Here is a 14,921-nt window from a genome sequence, read left to right on the forward strand (position 1 = left end):
CACATAATTAATGACGAGGTATTGAATAGAATTGGGGACAAGAGGAGGTTGTGGCACAACTTGAGTAGAAGAAGGGATCGGTTGGTAGGACATGTTCTGAGACATCGAGGGATCACCAATTTAGTAGTGTAGGGCAGCATGGAGGGTAAAAATCGTAGAGGGAGACCAAGAGATGACTACACTAAGCAGATTCAGAAGGACGTAGGTTGCAGTGGGTACTGGGAGATGAAGAATCTTGCACAGGATAGAGTAGCATGGACAGCTGCATCAAACCAGTCCCAAGACTGAAGACCACAACAACAACATTTAATTATACAATTAACTTCAATCTGCGATTGAATCACTTGTGACTGGCCTTCGTACCGTTCATCTTGTCAATTCTGCCTTTTACCTGGGTTTGACGGCCTCTACTCTGTTTCTTGTACCGGTTCAGTTCGCGTGTTTTGTCCTGCCAAAGCTTGATTTTGTCAACCTTTTTGCGTTCTGGCCATTCCATTTCCACCTGAGTAACTTGGGTTTTGTTACTGAAAACCTCTAAACCTTCCTGCATCGTTTGCACGGTGATTATATCTCGGATCATAGTTACCACCATAGTTTCTAGGACCAAATCCATTATTGTAATTCCGCGGTCCACCAAAACCATAATTATTATTTGACCTCTGTGAATTTCCAAAACCATAGTTATTATTGCTATCCCATGGGCGATTTCCATTCTTTCCAAAACTATTATCTTTTCCTACGTAACTATTGCCATTTTAATTATTATTAAAGCCTAATCGGATGCTATTATCCCCCCTACCATTGTTTTCTCCCACTCTACGTTGTTTCTTCGCGTCATCTTCACTGAAGATGAATTCAAGTTCTCTTAACATCCCTTTATAAGCTTGCATATTATCTCCTGCCCTACCAACCAATGACTGCTGATAATGTAACGGTAACTACATTTTGTACATACGAATCAGTTCCCCATCACTGTATGGATTATCTAAACACTTATTCTTTTGTCATTTCTTCGAAAATATCTAACTGGTTCCATTTCTCCTGAATTTTCAAATAACTCTTTCTCTAACAATTCATGTTTTATTCTATTTTGGGTTTCCGTGGACCAGTATCGCTCCAAGAATGCTGATTTAATTTTCTCATACGATTCACAATTTGCAGCTACTCTTTGCATGGTTTCCGCTACTGCACCGTCCATATGCCCACCGATGAAGTCAAGTTTATGTCTAATTGGCCAGTGCTCTGGTAAACCGATCTGGTGTTGATTTATAAACGCGCTTGGGCGTAATCCGTTCCCACATGATTTGTAATGTTGAAATTTTCTGACTGTAAAAAAGTAATCATTGTCAAATTTTTCTATTCCATCAGCCGGCGTTTGTGTTTTTGCAACATTACCCGTTCCCTTCAACTGTGTCATGTTTTCTTGCATTAGTTCTACCATATTTGGGTCCTGAGAAGACAGATTTACGTCGCATCTAGCTTCGTAGCTACGCAGTGATGTGCAGTTATCTAAACCGTACCGTTTCTCGTGTATCGGACTGAAAGTTTCGTTTAAATTTCCCGTTACTGGATCAGTGTTCTGTCTTCCTATTTGATTTATATTGACTTGCGGTCTATAACCTGTTGTATTATAACTTGGAAATTGAGAAACTGGTACATGTGACGTCACAACTTGCTCTGTTCTCGAGTCACACGCGTACGTTCGGAGGGTCGGCTGTCGCTCTGTTTGAATGCGCGCGTTTACCGTTCCTCGCTCCATTGTCTGTTGTGACCGCACATCACATGCTTCGCTCACCTGTGTTATCTGTTCTCTTCCCACTTGCTTCTGTTTTGTTTCGGTAATTACTGACGCAACCTCTAGTGGATATACGACTGGAATCTCATGACTATGTGTTTCCGCTACTGTCACGGAAGATTGCACAACTGACATGTTTACTTTTGGATTTCTGTCCATCACTATATCGGATGATACTGCCGATTGCGTTCCCTCACTACTGCTTTCTGTAAGGTTCTCGATACACTGTTACGTAGCTGTTCATACTGTTTCTGACTTTTCGAGACACTGTTTGCAATGCGTGTATCGAATCTTTTTAATGCCGCTCGCGTGACACGTTTTCTGACATTGAGCTCTTCCACGATTTGTTGCGCCTTACGTGCAAAATTATCAGTTCTTTGATTAACATTAGACACTGCTCCCTGCACCTGGTCAACGTCAGAACGCATCTTTTCCTGGTCAGCAATTAACGATTGTATAAGCTCGCGCGAGTCCTCGTCTCTCTCCGAATTTTAGTAAACCATTCATTAACTTCCGTTCGTAGTTTTTGCTGATCTACGCAAACTTTTTCGAATCTCGCATAGGTTTCAAATTTGATACTACTTAAGTCAGCATTTGTCCCTGTTTATAAATCTGCTAAGCTTGCATTTGTTTCAGTTTTTAAATCTGCTAACCCCGCACTTGTTTCAAGTTTTAAGTCTGCTAACCCTGCATTTGTTTCAAGTTTTATGTCATCTAACCCTGCATTTGTCTGCTTTACGACCATAGTGAGTTGCTTCAATATTGCGAACACACTATCTGACACTTTGCCATCGTCACCTGTCACTATTTGATGTAAATTTTGCCGTTCGAGTCTTTTACGTGAGTCTTACCAACTTACGTACATATATACTTTCTGCTGGAAACTGTCCCGTATGATTTAGAATTTCCATATTTGGTTCAACGTACTGACGTTGCTCGTCCTCTGATTCTACTTCTGACCAACTACATCCGTCATTTGTTTTTGTGCATTCTCAGACTGTGATACCAATCATGAAACTACCACCATTCCCTCTGCACTATCACTACGTTCCATTCCGTGACTCGCACTCGACACTTTTTGTTCTACATCAGTCTCTATCCTGTCAAGATCTTCAGTTTTCCACATTTGCGATCATCTCCGTTCTCCCGCCATCTCCGATCTTCTAACTAACCTCTGTCTTTTTCGAACTGTGCGAGCCTGAGCTCTCGTCAACATCAAGTTATACGATCTTACACGTTTCCAAAATATCATAAAAGATTTCTTAGACTATGTACACATCATTAGCAATGCCGTTCACTGTTTGTAGAATTTCAAACCAACTCAAAAATGCCGTGAATAACTTCGCGCGCGCCAGCAAGGTCATGCACAAGCTACTTTTACTCCAATGTAAACATTATCCTATTTATTAATACAACTTTTCTAAAACTTGGACCACACATTTACTGTATTGTGACCACTATACATACATACATTAGGTAACCTCGTCACAAAAACAACGAAACAAAACAATCTTTCTTCAATTCTAAAATTTTAGTTTCCATTTCTAATTTGACTAATTGCCATCCAGACAGATCAGTTGCCATCCTGGCAGGGTCGCCATTCTGTAAGGTTTAGAGGACAGAAGAGCCGTGTAAGCTGTAAACATTTTTGGTTTAATGTTGCAATCTTATCACAGAAATACACGCATTTACACAGTTTAAAATGTGACAGTCTTATGACAGTTGTCAAATGAACGCATCTCGTCCTCAGAAAGTCAAATAATCCTAAACACAACAATGGTAAATTTTAACTGGAAGTTTCTTTATAAAATTATTCTTAGGACTACATCATGATGTTGGACAATACTACAATAAATCATCCATTCAGATTCAACGTTTGGGACAATTTAGGATGACATTCAAGTCTACAGAGGATGGTTAGTTCTATGACAAGTTGAGCAAAAGATTACGCAAGGTCGCTCGAGTTTACAGTGGATGCAAACTGGTGAACCAACAAGTTTACGCCTCTGCTCACGGTATTAACTTTAGCTGCGATGAGCTGTCGTCTGCACAGTTGCTCTCGTCCTCTGAAATTCCTATAAAAACTAATTAAGCCTTTACTGATTTTTCCAGCAGAAACTCTTACTATGTTTCTCGTTATGCGAGACATGAAACGAAATTGAATATCACCTAGAAGTCAAACGGTCAGCAGATGGTGCACATGTGGAAGTGTGTCCATAAACAACTTTGTGAGTTAAGCTACCATTTGAAACAAACTGCATAACTTTAATTAGTGTACTTCTTTAGAAACAGATTTTATACCCGGGGAAATCCTTAGTGCTCACTCTGTTTATGCGCCCAATATGTAAGCCTGTTGTATTGCAAACTCGTTTTGAGGTGCGTGTTGCCTGTATCGGCCTCCTGTATCTAGCCATCTCAGTGCTGGCTCGGACCAGATGCGTTTCATGAGCGAGTGCAAAGGCCGTAAACCATGGCAAGATCTGGTAACGCGAATTCCTCAACGTTCGCAAGTGTGGTTAAGCCCTTGTTTAATTTGGGCACTGTCGATGGGTCTCTGTGCTATTACTAGTTTTCAGCAGGTCTGTGGCACAAGCATTTAGGCCTACAGTGTGTTGAAAGCTGAGATTGGTAGCCAAAGTGCAAGTGAAAAATGTGGCTGCATTAGGCAAGAAATAGATACTTTTTTGATTTTAGTTCCGGTTTCTATCAGTGCGTTACTACCAACTTAAGGCTACGCTTCTGGGAACAGTTGATGATCAGAGGGAACAGATTGATTTGCCCCCGCATATGTGAACGAGAGCAGAATTAGATCGGGCCACACCTTCTGCTCCCCCGTTGCCAGTTGTGTAATGCGTCGTTTCATACAGTTTGATCTGAAATGTCCCTCTTGTCCACATCTCAAACAGGTCTTTGTCTCGCTGTCATAAATTACGATGGCACGGCATCCACCGATGTTCAGACAGGACGGGACATGTTTATTAAGCTCTATGCGCACCTGGCGCACCCCATTCAGAACTGGGTACGTGTGCCGATTTTTCTGCTGTAAGGCATACCACAGTGCCATAAGGTGTCAATGCAGCAATCACTGTCTCTGCTGTCACCTCGAACAGCAACTCGAACCCATGGACATCCTCTGCCCGAGATTTCCATGTTCTAGTATCCATTGTGTCCATGTGAATGTCTGAATTGAAGGTCGCTCGTCTTTTTGAGAGTCCTGTCACAAGCCGCGCGGGATTAGCCGAGTGGTCGTAGGCGCTGCAGTCATGGACTGTGCGGCTGGTCCCGGCGGAGGTTCGAGTCCTCCCTCGGGCATGGGTGTGTGTGTGTGTTTGTCCTTAGGATAATTTAGGTTAAGTAGTGTGTAAGCTTAGGGATTGATGACCTTAGCGGTCAAGTCCCATAAGATTTCACACACATTTGATTTTTGAGTCCTGTCACAAGCTTCGTCGTCTACTAGTTTCACGTAGGCCACGGTCCTTACGATGGACAGGTGAATCCCTATGAGCTCATAATAACCGATGCGATGTTCCTTTTGGTCACGCATACTCGGTCGTAAAACTGAACTTCACTGTCTACTTTCGTTGTATGTCATGGTGAGTCGAAGGAAGCAAGCTGCACACAGATGGCTGTAAACCACAACAACACTGCGCACGTGCTAACGCGGTAGGGACGTAAACAGGACGTCCGAGCTGCTTCCCTGCCGAAGGTAGACCGCCACTTGACCACCACAAGCTCTGACGTCCAGCACCTACTCACAGATACGTAGGCCACTCAATAGACGCGTAAAACTTCTCTTGCGATTTTCTTGAATTGCCAGAGTAGTGCATCTTACTACTTGCATAATATCACGTTATAACGGCCTACTAAAGATGCACAAAGTTCGTAAAGCTGTTGTCCCAACTTCGTGGACGCCCCGTGTTAGTTGCCTGCGTCTGTGGCCGAGCGGCTCTAGGCGCTTCAGTCCAGAACCGCGCTGCTTTTACGGTCGCAGGTTCGAACCCTACCTCGGGCATGGATGTGTGAGATGTCCTAGTGTAAGGGACTGATGACCTCAGATGTTAAGTCCCATAGTGCTTAGAGCCATTTGAATCCTGTTGGTACATTAAGAACTAACAACCCCAGGTAAAATCCACAAGTTTGTTTTCCATCTTAAGCCTAAAATCTTCATAAACTCAGTCTCTCTTATGAAAAATATTTATATTTCTCCCTCGATCGTACTTTGACACACAAGGTGCGTTTCCATAATGTAGGACTAAAAGTGTAAAGGAAATAATTGGAGGTAACTGGGGCTTTCAGTCATGAACTTTAATAATTTAATTATGAGTATTTTGCTATGTGGCAGAAAACGCGTACCGGCACTCTGTCTGGTACAGGTCTCCCAGCACTACAGAGGTCAATACTGATTAGGATGGGCAGGCTTACTGCTGAATGCATTCAGGGTACACCACGTGCTAGAATTATCAGTTGTCAGGCAATGGTGACACGGATATCCGTTCTGAGAATGCTGCCAGTGTGCGAAACAGAAACTTCCTCATCAAGTCTAGCCCCCCGTTACATTATTCTATACTGTACTGTCGAGAGATTGTGGCCTAAGGAAGGATTCGTGAAAGCCAGCAACATCTTGCTAACGACTTCACCCAAACAAAAAACAGAAGTGTGGAATGTAAAAGATGTAAATGAGCCACAGTGGGCTCAAGCGTCATAAAATCTCTCTTCTGGGTGTGTAGGGAATAGGACTAGGTGGCGTACTCTCAGTGGCCTACAATGAGGAATCAGAAGATTCAGATGTAATTTCCGAAACTTTGAAGTGCCTATTGTCTCTAGCACCAGCGACTTCTGAGAAACGCAAACGGCAGACCACCTTCTCTGCTGCTGGATGTGTTCCCACCTCCTGCACCTAGGAGGATCTGCTTAAGACAGCTTCAAATGTTATTGAGGTTGCCCCTTTTTGACATTCACTCCGTAATATTATACGGAGCTATACCTGAAGACATAGGGTGCAGCAGGGGAAGCTCCTTATTAAATAAATCATTAAACAGAAATTGTGGGGTATATCAATTTAATTCTTTTTTCTTTACATGGAGGTATATTTAAGGTTTTATTACATTTGCTATTGAAAATGCCTCAAGGTATTTCACGGCACGTGTATCGTTTTGCAGCTCATCCAGAGTCCGTGCACGATTGGTATACATCAAGAATTTTAGATAGCCCCATAAGAAAGAGTCACAGGGGGGCTAAATCTGGGGGGCCTGCTAAAGATAGCCGCTTAAAGAGTAGAGACGGTTGGGGAGGTGTTCACGCAAGAGAGTCATTGACTTCCGTGTCGTGCAAGCCGCGGCGCCGTCTTGTTGGAACAACACGGCCCCACATCCCTTTCCTCAGGTTGGGGATGAAAGAACTCCTCAATAATTTGTAAGTAACGCTCAGACGTGACCGTTCTCCTCGAAAAACCATGGGCCAATAATGCCAATTTTTGGATATCACGTACCAGTCACACGTTCTGTAGGCAGGCCCTGCTCAGGAAGTTCTCGGGGCTTCGTGCCATTACAATATGGCACGTATTGTTTACTCACGCATTCAGACAAATGAAATGTTAGCCGGCCGAAGTGGCCGTGGGATTCTAGGCACTGCAGTCTGGAACCACGAGACCGCTGCGGTCGTAGGTTCGAATCCTGCCTGCCTCGGGCGTGGATGTGTGTGATGTCCTTAGGTTAGTTACGTTTAAGTAGTTCTAAGTTCTAGGGGACTGATGACCTCAGATGTTGAGTCCCATAGTGTTCAGAGCTATTTGAACCATTGTTTTGGTTCCGATGACGGAATGGCCATTGGGAAAGTAACTCGCCACGGCGAACACGCGATCCTCTGTCGTTTACTGCATCATCACAGCTAAACTAACCGTAGCTCCCGCCCTTTCTATTACGCTCAACCGCACTCACCTATCAGTAGCAGCCGCTGTGTGGCGCACGTTTCGAGCAAGGAAGTTGCTGCACCGCATTCCATGTTTACTTTAAGTAACTTGTTTTACGTTGTCTGTAATTTCTTTTTTGTGTTTCTTTGTTTACTACCTCTGACACTAATAAAAACTGTAGCAACGTTGTCGTGGCACCACCCGTCTCAAACACATGCAGTACGCCTTACCTTTCTTGCCAACTCATCCTGGTGGAAGGTCTATACCAGAGCCTCGAAACCTTTGCTATCTGGTGAAGAGCTGTTTATACCCGTCCACCCTGCCACCCACTCAGTAGGTCAGGTGGCCTTTACAGAAAGGAAGCGGCTTCCGGGTTGGCTGAGTACGTGTAGCATGCATAAGAGGTTTTTTTCAGTTCCATACGGTCAACGATATATTACTAGCAGTAATCGGAAAGAGATCAGCCACTTTTCGCTCGGATGAGAATTTTCAGCCTTGTAGATGGTCAATAAAAAAATTTCATGTACTGCTAATCAACTGCTGAAGCATCTGCGATAAGAGCCCATAATTAATCTCGCTTATTAAAGTTAATTATTAGCAACGAAATGCTGGCTGAAACCGTAAGTGAACAGCAGAGAAATGCTAAATTCATATTAACTAGACCAAAATGGTGACGACTCAGCTATAGCCTTATAGAAACAGATAACATCTAGTGACACATGAAATGTATTCAAAGTTGCGAATATGGACAACCGTCGCGTGTACAATGGAATGACGACACTAAAAATTTGTGTGCTAGACAAAGATTCGAACCCAAATTTCCTGTTTATTATGAGCGGTCGCCCTACCATTAGGCAATTCGAGCGCGACTCAAAGCCAACCCAAAACTTCCATACATCACCAACCCTGTGTCTACAACAACATTAAATCGTAATTAGGAATAACACAGGCACCGCAACGTCGCATCCTAACATCTAGTGAGGTTATTGCAGATTCCAATTGTGCAGGGATTTGTGTGGATGTGAGCATCGAAGGTGAATCAAACATGATAATTAATGCTTTTTATAGACTCGTGTGCACGAGGAAATACACGGGCCGAACGCTAAGAGAAACCTTGCTGAATAATGAAAGTAAGATTCTTATCATGCCGTTGTATAAGTGGCGACAAAAAAGTTTTCATTTGAGGGAGTTTCTGCGGCGTTGATACAACATAGCGCAACTCCGACGCTGGTTTGTAGACATCGACACGTAGGCAAGGGATCAGTTGGGGGCATTCCTGTCTTTCCGACGTACGTGCGTTAAATGCGGAAACGTAAACTTGGGCGACTTTATTGCCAAATAAGTCGAAACAGGTCCAAAGTGTTATTATTCTTTCTTTGGCTGCCGAAGATCAATCACTGGTAGACATCCATCAGGGAATCAAGAATGCGTATGGAGCAACATGTCTGTCGAAAAACACAGTTGTGGAATAGCGTGCCAAGTTCCTCGCTGCTTCATGATAATGCACGTCCCCATATTGCAAATATCGAAAAACAGACCTACAGTCCTGATCTTTCTCCAAGCCTTCGGCCACTTGCAAAGGATGTGCTGATAATGGTGTCTTTATCGCGTTAAACGCATTCTTCACTAATATCAAGTCGCCATGGTAACTAACCCCCACGGCCATTGTAGCGTGTATTTATAGCATATCTGATCTGCGTCGTCATAGTGTCACTAATAGCTCCCCTCTTGTGCGACTGGCACTAAATTTGAATAGATATCATCTTTAAGATGTAGAAACATGCCTACCATTTTTCGTTTATGTCGCAAAATTCCTTCTTGGTGTTGCGATCTTCATTTTATACGGTGAAGATCTTATAACCTTCCCTTGAGGTACTCGAGAAACTATCTTAACGTTTGTCGATTTCACTGCATAAAGAACAAAGTGTTGAGATATCTCACTTAGAAAGTCCTGAACCAAGATACAAAACTTATAATTAAATTTGTCCTTTGAGACTCCCGTCTCGTTATTATCTCACGATAATGATCAAATATGATCGAAGCAGACTAAATCAATTAAAACTTGTGCCGCGGCCGGGACTCGAACCCGGGTCTTCTTGCTTACTAGGCAGATATGCTAACACTACACCACCGAGGCACTATGGCATACATAGCTGCACGAACTACCTAGGTCGAGTTCCCTCCCCAACACAAACTTTAATTCATTTTCCCTTAATATCGTCACTATTGCCAGGGCTCGCCGGTATTGGCGAGCTACCCAGCATTGTACGTAGCGGGACGTCTGCTGTACCATATGGTGATCTTCTCAGATATTATAATTAAATGTGTCCTTTGAGACTCCCGTCTCGTTATTATCTCACGATAATGATCAAATATGATCGAAGCAGACTAAATCAATTAAAATTTGTGCCGCGGCCGGGACTCGAATTTGATCATTATCGTGAGATAATAACGAGACGGGAGTCTCAAAGGACACATTTAATTATAAGATCTGAGAAGATCACCATATGGTACAGCAGACGTCCCGCTACGTACAATGCTGGGTAGCTCGCCAATACCGGCGAGCCCTGGCAATAGTGACGATATTAAGGGAAAATGAATTAAAGTTTGTGTTGGGGAGGGAACTCGACCTAGGTAGTTTGTGCAGCTATGTATGCCGTAGTGCCTCGGTGGTGTAGTGTTAGCATATCTGCCTAGTAAGCAAGAAGACGCGGGTTCGAGTCCCGGCCGCGGCACAAATTTTAATTGATTTAGTCTGCTTCGATCATATTTGATCATTATCGCAAGATACAAAACTTGCCCAGTACTTGGTAACCTCGTTGTGCTTCACAGAAAGATTTGTTATTGAAATTTTGGCAGCGTACATTCCAAAAGGTGGCGTGAAACGTATTACTTTGTCTATCATGCGTCTTCTGAAACTACCACAACGAGAAATCGAGAAACTGGAGCTCATACGGAAGTTTACCCACCATCATTCTTCAAATTCACCATTCGCGAATGGAACTGGGAGATAATAGTAGAAGTAGAAGTAACCTCCACCACACACTGTAGGAAAATTTTCAAAGTATTGATCCAGATCTACAATTGAGTGCTTAACTTCATATCTAAATATGTACTCTGAGTCCGATGCATTCATTGCTTTCCTTTTCGAATTGTTTCAGGTTAGTTTAAACTACTATTGTCACGGGTAAACGCCGTTCGCACATTCTGAATGTAAGGTCAAACGTGAGCTACGATAGCTTCTAAACCAACTTTGCCCAAAGTCAGCCCAAAATATGAACTAAGATGATTTCGAAAGTGATTGCGACTTATAGGTAGACATTTAATGTCTTCGGGTCACAGCTTAACGCGAAATTATGCTTCCCTACAACAAGTAACAGTTCCTTAAAACGCCCATTAATACAAGAGAATTTACGGCTACAGACTCGGACTTATAATAAATAGCTTCTCCAGATATAATAAAGTACGAGAACGAAACAGAATTACCTATGCTATATGTTCTTCGGAGAATCGCTTGTTATTAAACCGTGATTTGCATGAATTCAAAACTAAACTTTATAATATCAGGAATAAAGTCTAGCTGCGATAGCAAATTGATTCAAGTCAGTCTCTCTAAAGAGAGGAGAATAGCGACCATTACAATAGCATTTTACGGTAATGGAAACTTTTTGCACACAGCTGTGACGTAACATGTGGCCCACTGAGTACTTATTTAGCATTACAGACGTCTTCTCTAAAATTCAAATTACTTTGAAGATAAAACTGATTCTTTTACATTGTTGCGTTTTACAGTTTCTTTATTTATATTTATGAACATGTGAGTGCGATTGTATTTTCCTTCTAAAATGTCTTCAGGGACATGATCTTGTAAATCTGTAGTACATATTTAATAAATCAGTCTGCAACCAATACAAAGCTTTTCGCAATATGAAAACAGTGGAAGTAAAGCTTGCTTACCTGTGAGTTGTTTCGATAGCCTGGTAGAAGCGGATGAGATTTTTGTGTCTGAGCCCCTTGACAACTTCGATTTCTCTCGGCAGAAACTTTCTCAGATAATCCTTCGGCGCGCGGAACTTGGATACAATTTTTATGGCGACTTCACGATCATGCCTGTCAGAGTGAGCTATCTGGAAAAGAAGGAAACGAAGATGACGAAGTTGCCCTTTGCTTCAAGAGAAAGGAGTTGGGGCTTTTCTTATCTCATAGGACTACTTCAGCATTTCGTCTATTAAGGCAGCAAATGAGTCTGTAATATTTATAGATTCTAAGTGAATCGTCGGAGAAAGTTACAGAATGTAGTTAAAATAATAGCAAGAAAATGTACTAATAAAAAAACTGTAAAACCGCCGTGTCTGTGCACTGAAAATATTTTCCATAAACTGATTTCGGGCGATGTAAGGCGTGTAACAGAATAGAGTAAGACTATTATTGAAAACTTTGTCTGTTTGTCTGATTAAAAGAGTAATCTCCAAAACAACTAGTCGACATTTCATGAGTCTTTTCACATGTAGCTTGACCGTAGTTTGTGGCAACATATAGGCTTTATTTCATCAAAATATGATCACTGAAGAAGAGATATATTAAGCTAAACTCTTAGGAGCTGCTCAGCTCAATAGTTCGGATGTTTATATCAGTGACACGATGATACACCAAACACCCAGCTGAAGGCGCTGTTAGTTTCTTTAGCTCAGTGAAAGAAGTATTTTCGGAAGTTTACGTCAGTGATAAAATTAAGCAGCGCATTATTACCTTTAAGAAAAAAAACTAACACGAAATCTACTTAGCTAGGGTATGTGGATTTACAGATTTTGCTTTGTGTATTAAAAACGTAACGAAACTGTTTTGCTGATTTTCGATATGTTTTATTTATATTTGACTTTTGTCTAGGAAAAACGAATTATTGAGTTTGCATTGTGATTTGGATGCATATCTGTTAACATTTTGAATGCGTATTGTTTATAAATAAAAATCCATAGGAAATGGTAGTCCTTCTCGGTACACTAGAGGATTACACGGTCTCAAAACGCCAGTTAAGATCATGAGGCGAGAATTTCTGCAACTTGAGAACATCAGGCTTCACCTAGCTCTTTGAAAACTCCAGAAATCGCAGCGCAGAGTAACTCTGATCAAGAGCGTCATGCATTATCTCGCTCCTCACTATATATTATAAGCAATTCGTCTAGCCATAGGTACTTTGAGCTACCTGTACGAAGTCAGTGTGCGCTGCTAGTAGCTAACAAATTTATTTAGCACGTTATCCACAGTCAAGGTGAAGCTGATAGTAGTGGAATCATTTAACAAACTCTGTAGAGATGGGCATCACAAAGCTAGTGTTAAATGATGAAGTTTTAGTTAGAACTGACTTCCTTCATCAACATCGGAAACAGTTTTGAATCACATGGGTACGAAATGTTCTTCTGTTCTTTTTGGCGGCGTATCTACAGTCTCTGAATGTCTGCATGAAGAACTGATTGCTAGCCTGAAACAAGTTCTGTGTCAGTTCCTGATAACTGTTAGCTGGAGGCTGGTATCTTCATAGATACTCGGCAAGACACCGTATGGTGCATGGTGGAAGGTACCCTGAACCCACTACTAGCCATTTCCATCCTGTTCCACTCACAAACAGGGCGAGGGAGAAACGACTGCCTATTTGCCTCCCCAAAATACCTAATTTCTCGTATCTTATCTTCTTTTTCACTATGCTCAATGTATGCCGGCGGCAGTAGAATCGCTTGGCAGCCAGCTTCAAATGCCGGTTCTCTAAATTTTCTCAATAGTGTTCTAAGAGAAGAACGTCACCTTCCCTCCAGGGATTCACATTTGAGTTCCCAAAGTATCTACGTAATACTTACTTGTTGTTCGAACCTATCGGTAACAAAACTAGCTGCCCGCCTCTGAAATACTTCTATGTCTTCCCAAACACTAGAGCGGCTTCCAATCATAGGTTGCGCCAGCGTCCTATTTGCAGACTCCTTCACAGAAGAAAAACACTGTTCCTAAATTCTCCCAATAAACCGAGGTCGACCATTTGCCTTCGCTGCTACAATCCTTGCATGCTCGTTACATTTCAAATCGCTTTTCAACGTTACGCCTAGATGTTTTCCAAGATGCAACTCCTAGACGGGTGTAAAATGAATGTGTGCAACGGAAAAAACTGAACGCGAAAATGAAGATTTGGCCTTGTCTGACTACCCCCTGAAGCAGATCTTAGGAGCTCTTAATGGTGATATTTCCTTCTTCTTGCCCTTTAACATATAAAAATACAACATAAACATAAATGAATGATTAAGGGAACTAGTAACTATGAAATGATAAAGGCTGTTTCTTCTCGTACATTTATTGTAGATTAAAACCCCTTTATATATTACAAATGTTTCTATATCAATATACAATGGACATAAAGAGACACAAATCAATTTCCTAACTAATATTAGTTATCAATTGCCCAAATCTGCCCTTTTTATGGCTACGCGATCTAATATAAGTAACTCGAGATGATTGACATCATCTATGTACCAAACCATAGTAGACACTACTTTCAAAGATGATCTACAGTTGTGCGCAACATCAGTGGAAATAAAACTTAGGTGATCACAGCTGTTTAGGCCTGGTAGCCCTAACAAGCCGAAGCAATTAGCAATATCACCGTATGTACTGCGTCCGGTGCGTTGGAGTGATGGTTCTCGTACAGGTCTGTGACGATGGAAGAACTCCAGCCACAAAATAAACTCTTTCAAAAACTAGGACGGCAGAAGGCGGTCCTCTGCCTAGTATACTATAATACAATCCTCTCCTCTCTGTGTTATACAGACAAGAAACGCGAACTGCCAGCGACAAGGAGGGAATTCAGATAACATCTCTACGTGAGTATAGACAGAAGTGCTCTCAGTCACTGAATGCTGCATACTAAACGACGCCCTACCCGGAGGTGAAGTCCAGAAACTTATAAGTCAGCAACGGTACAGTGCCTAATCGTTGTAACTATAAAATCTCCTGAGATCAAAGACAGCAATTCCGTTCGTACCAACAAAAGCTGATACTAGGTGACCGTCAACACCAGGCGCTCAAAACGAAAGACCTCAGTCACTCCACCGCTGGCTTCCCAGCAAGGCTCGGCTACCCTCCCTCGTAACTGCAAAAATCTAATCATATTCTCGAAACTACGGAATATTCTCCCTCTCTACAGATTCTTCCGAGCGCCGACCAACCATATTTTAG

At 42.1% G+C, this 14,921-nt stretch overlaps 1 protein-coding gene and 1 non-coding gene across 2 annotated transcripts in view; both read right to left on the bottom strand.

Annotated features, from left to right (window-relative positions):
* The window catches only part of LOC126278748 (testis-specific serine/threonine-protein kinase 4-like), a 120,069-nt gene that overhangs the window by 83,100 nt on the left and 22,048 nt on the right, over positions 1–14,921 (bottom strand). Inside the window, exon 2 of the mRNA XM_049979024.1 lies at positions 11,661–11,830. Within this exon, the coding sequence (XP_049834981.1) occupies positions 11,661–11,830 (170 nt within the window). The remainder of the gene's footprint in view (positions 1–11,660; positions 11,831–14,921) is intronic.
* Trnat-agu (transfer RNA threonine (anticodon AGU)) lies at positions 9,769–9,840 on the bottom strand. Its single transcript has one exon. It is a non-coding gene; the product is annotated as a tRNA-Thr (tRNA).

Source organism: Schistocerca gregaria, chromosome 6 (genome assembly GCF_023897955.1).
Source record: "Schistocerca gregaria isolate iqSchGreg1 chromosome 6, iqSchGreg1.2, whole genome shotgun sequence".
Classification (NCBI taxonomy): domain Eukaryota; kingdom Metazoa; phylum Arthropoda; class Insecta; order Orthoptera; family Acrididae; genus Schistocerca; species Schistocerca gregaria.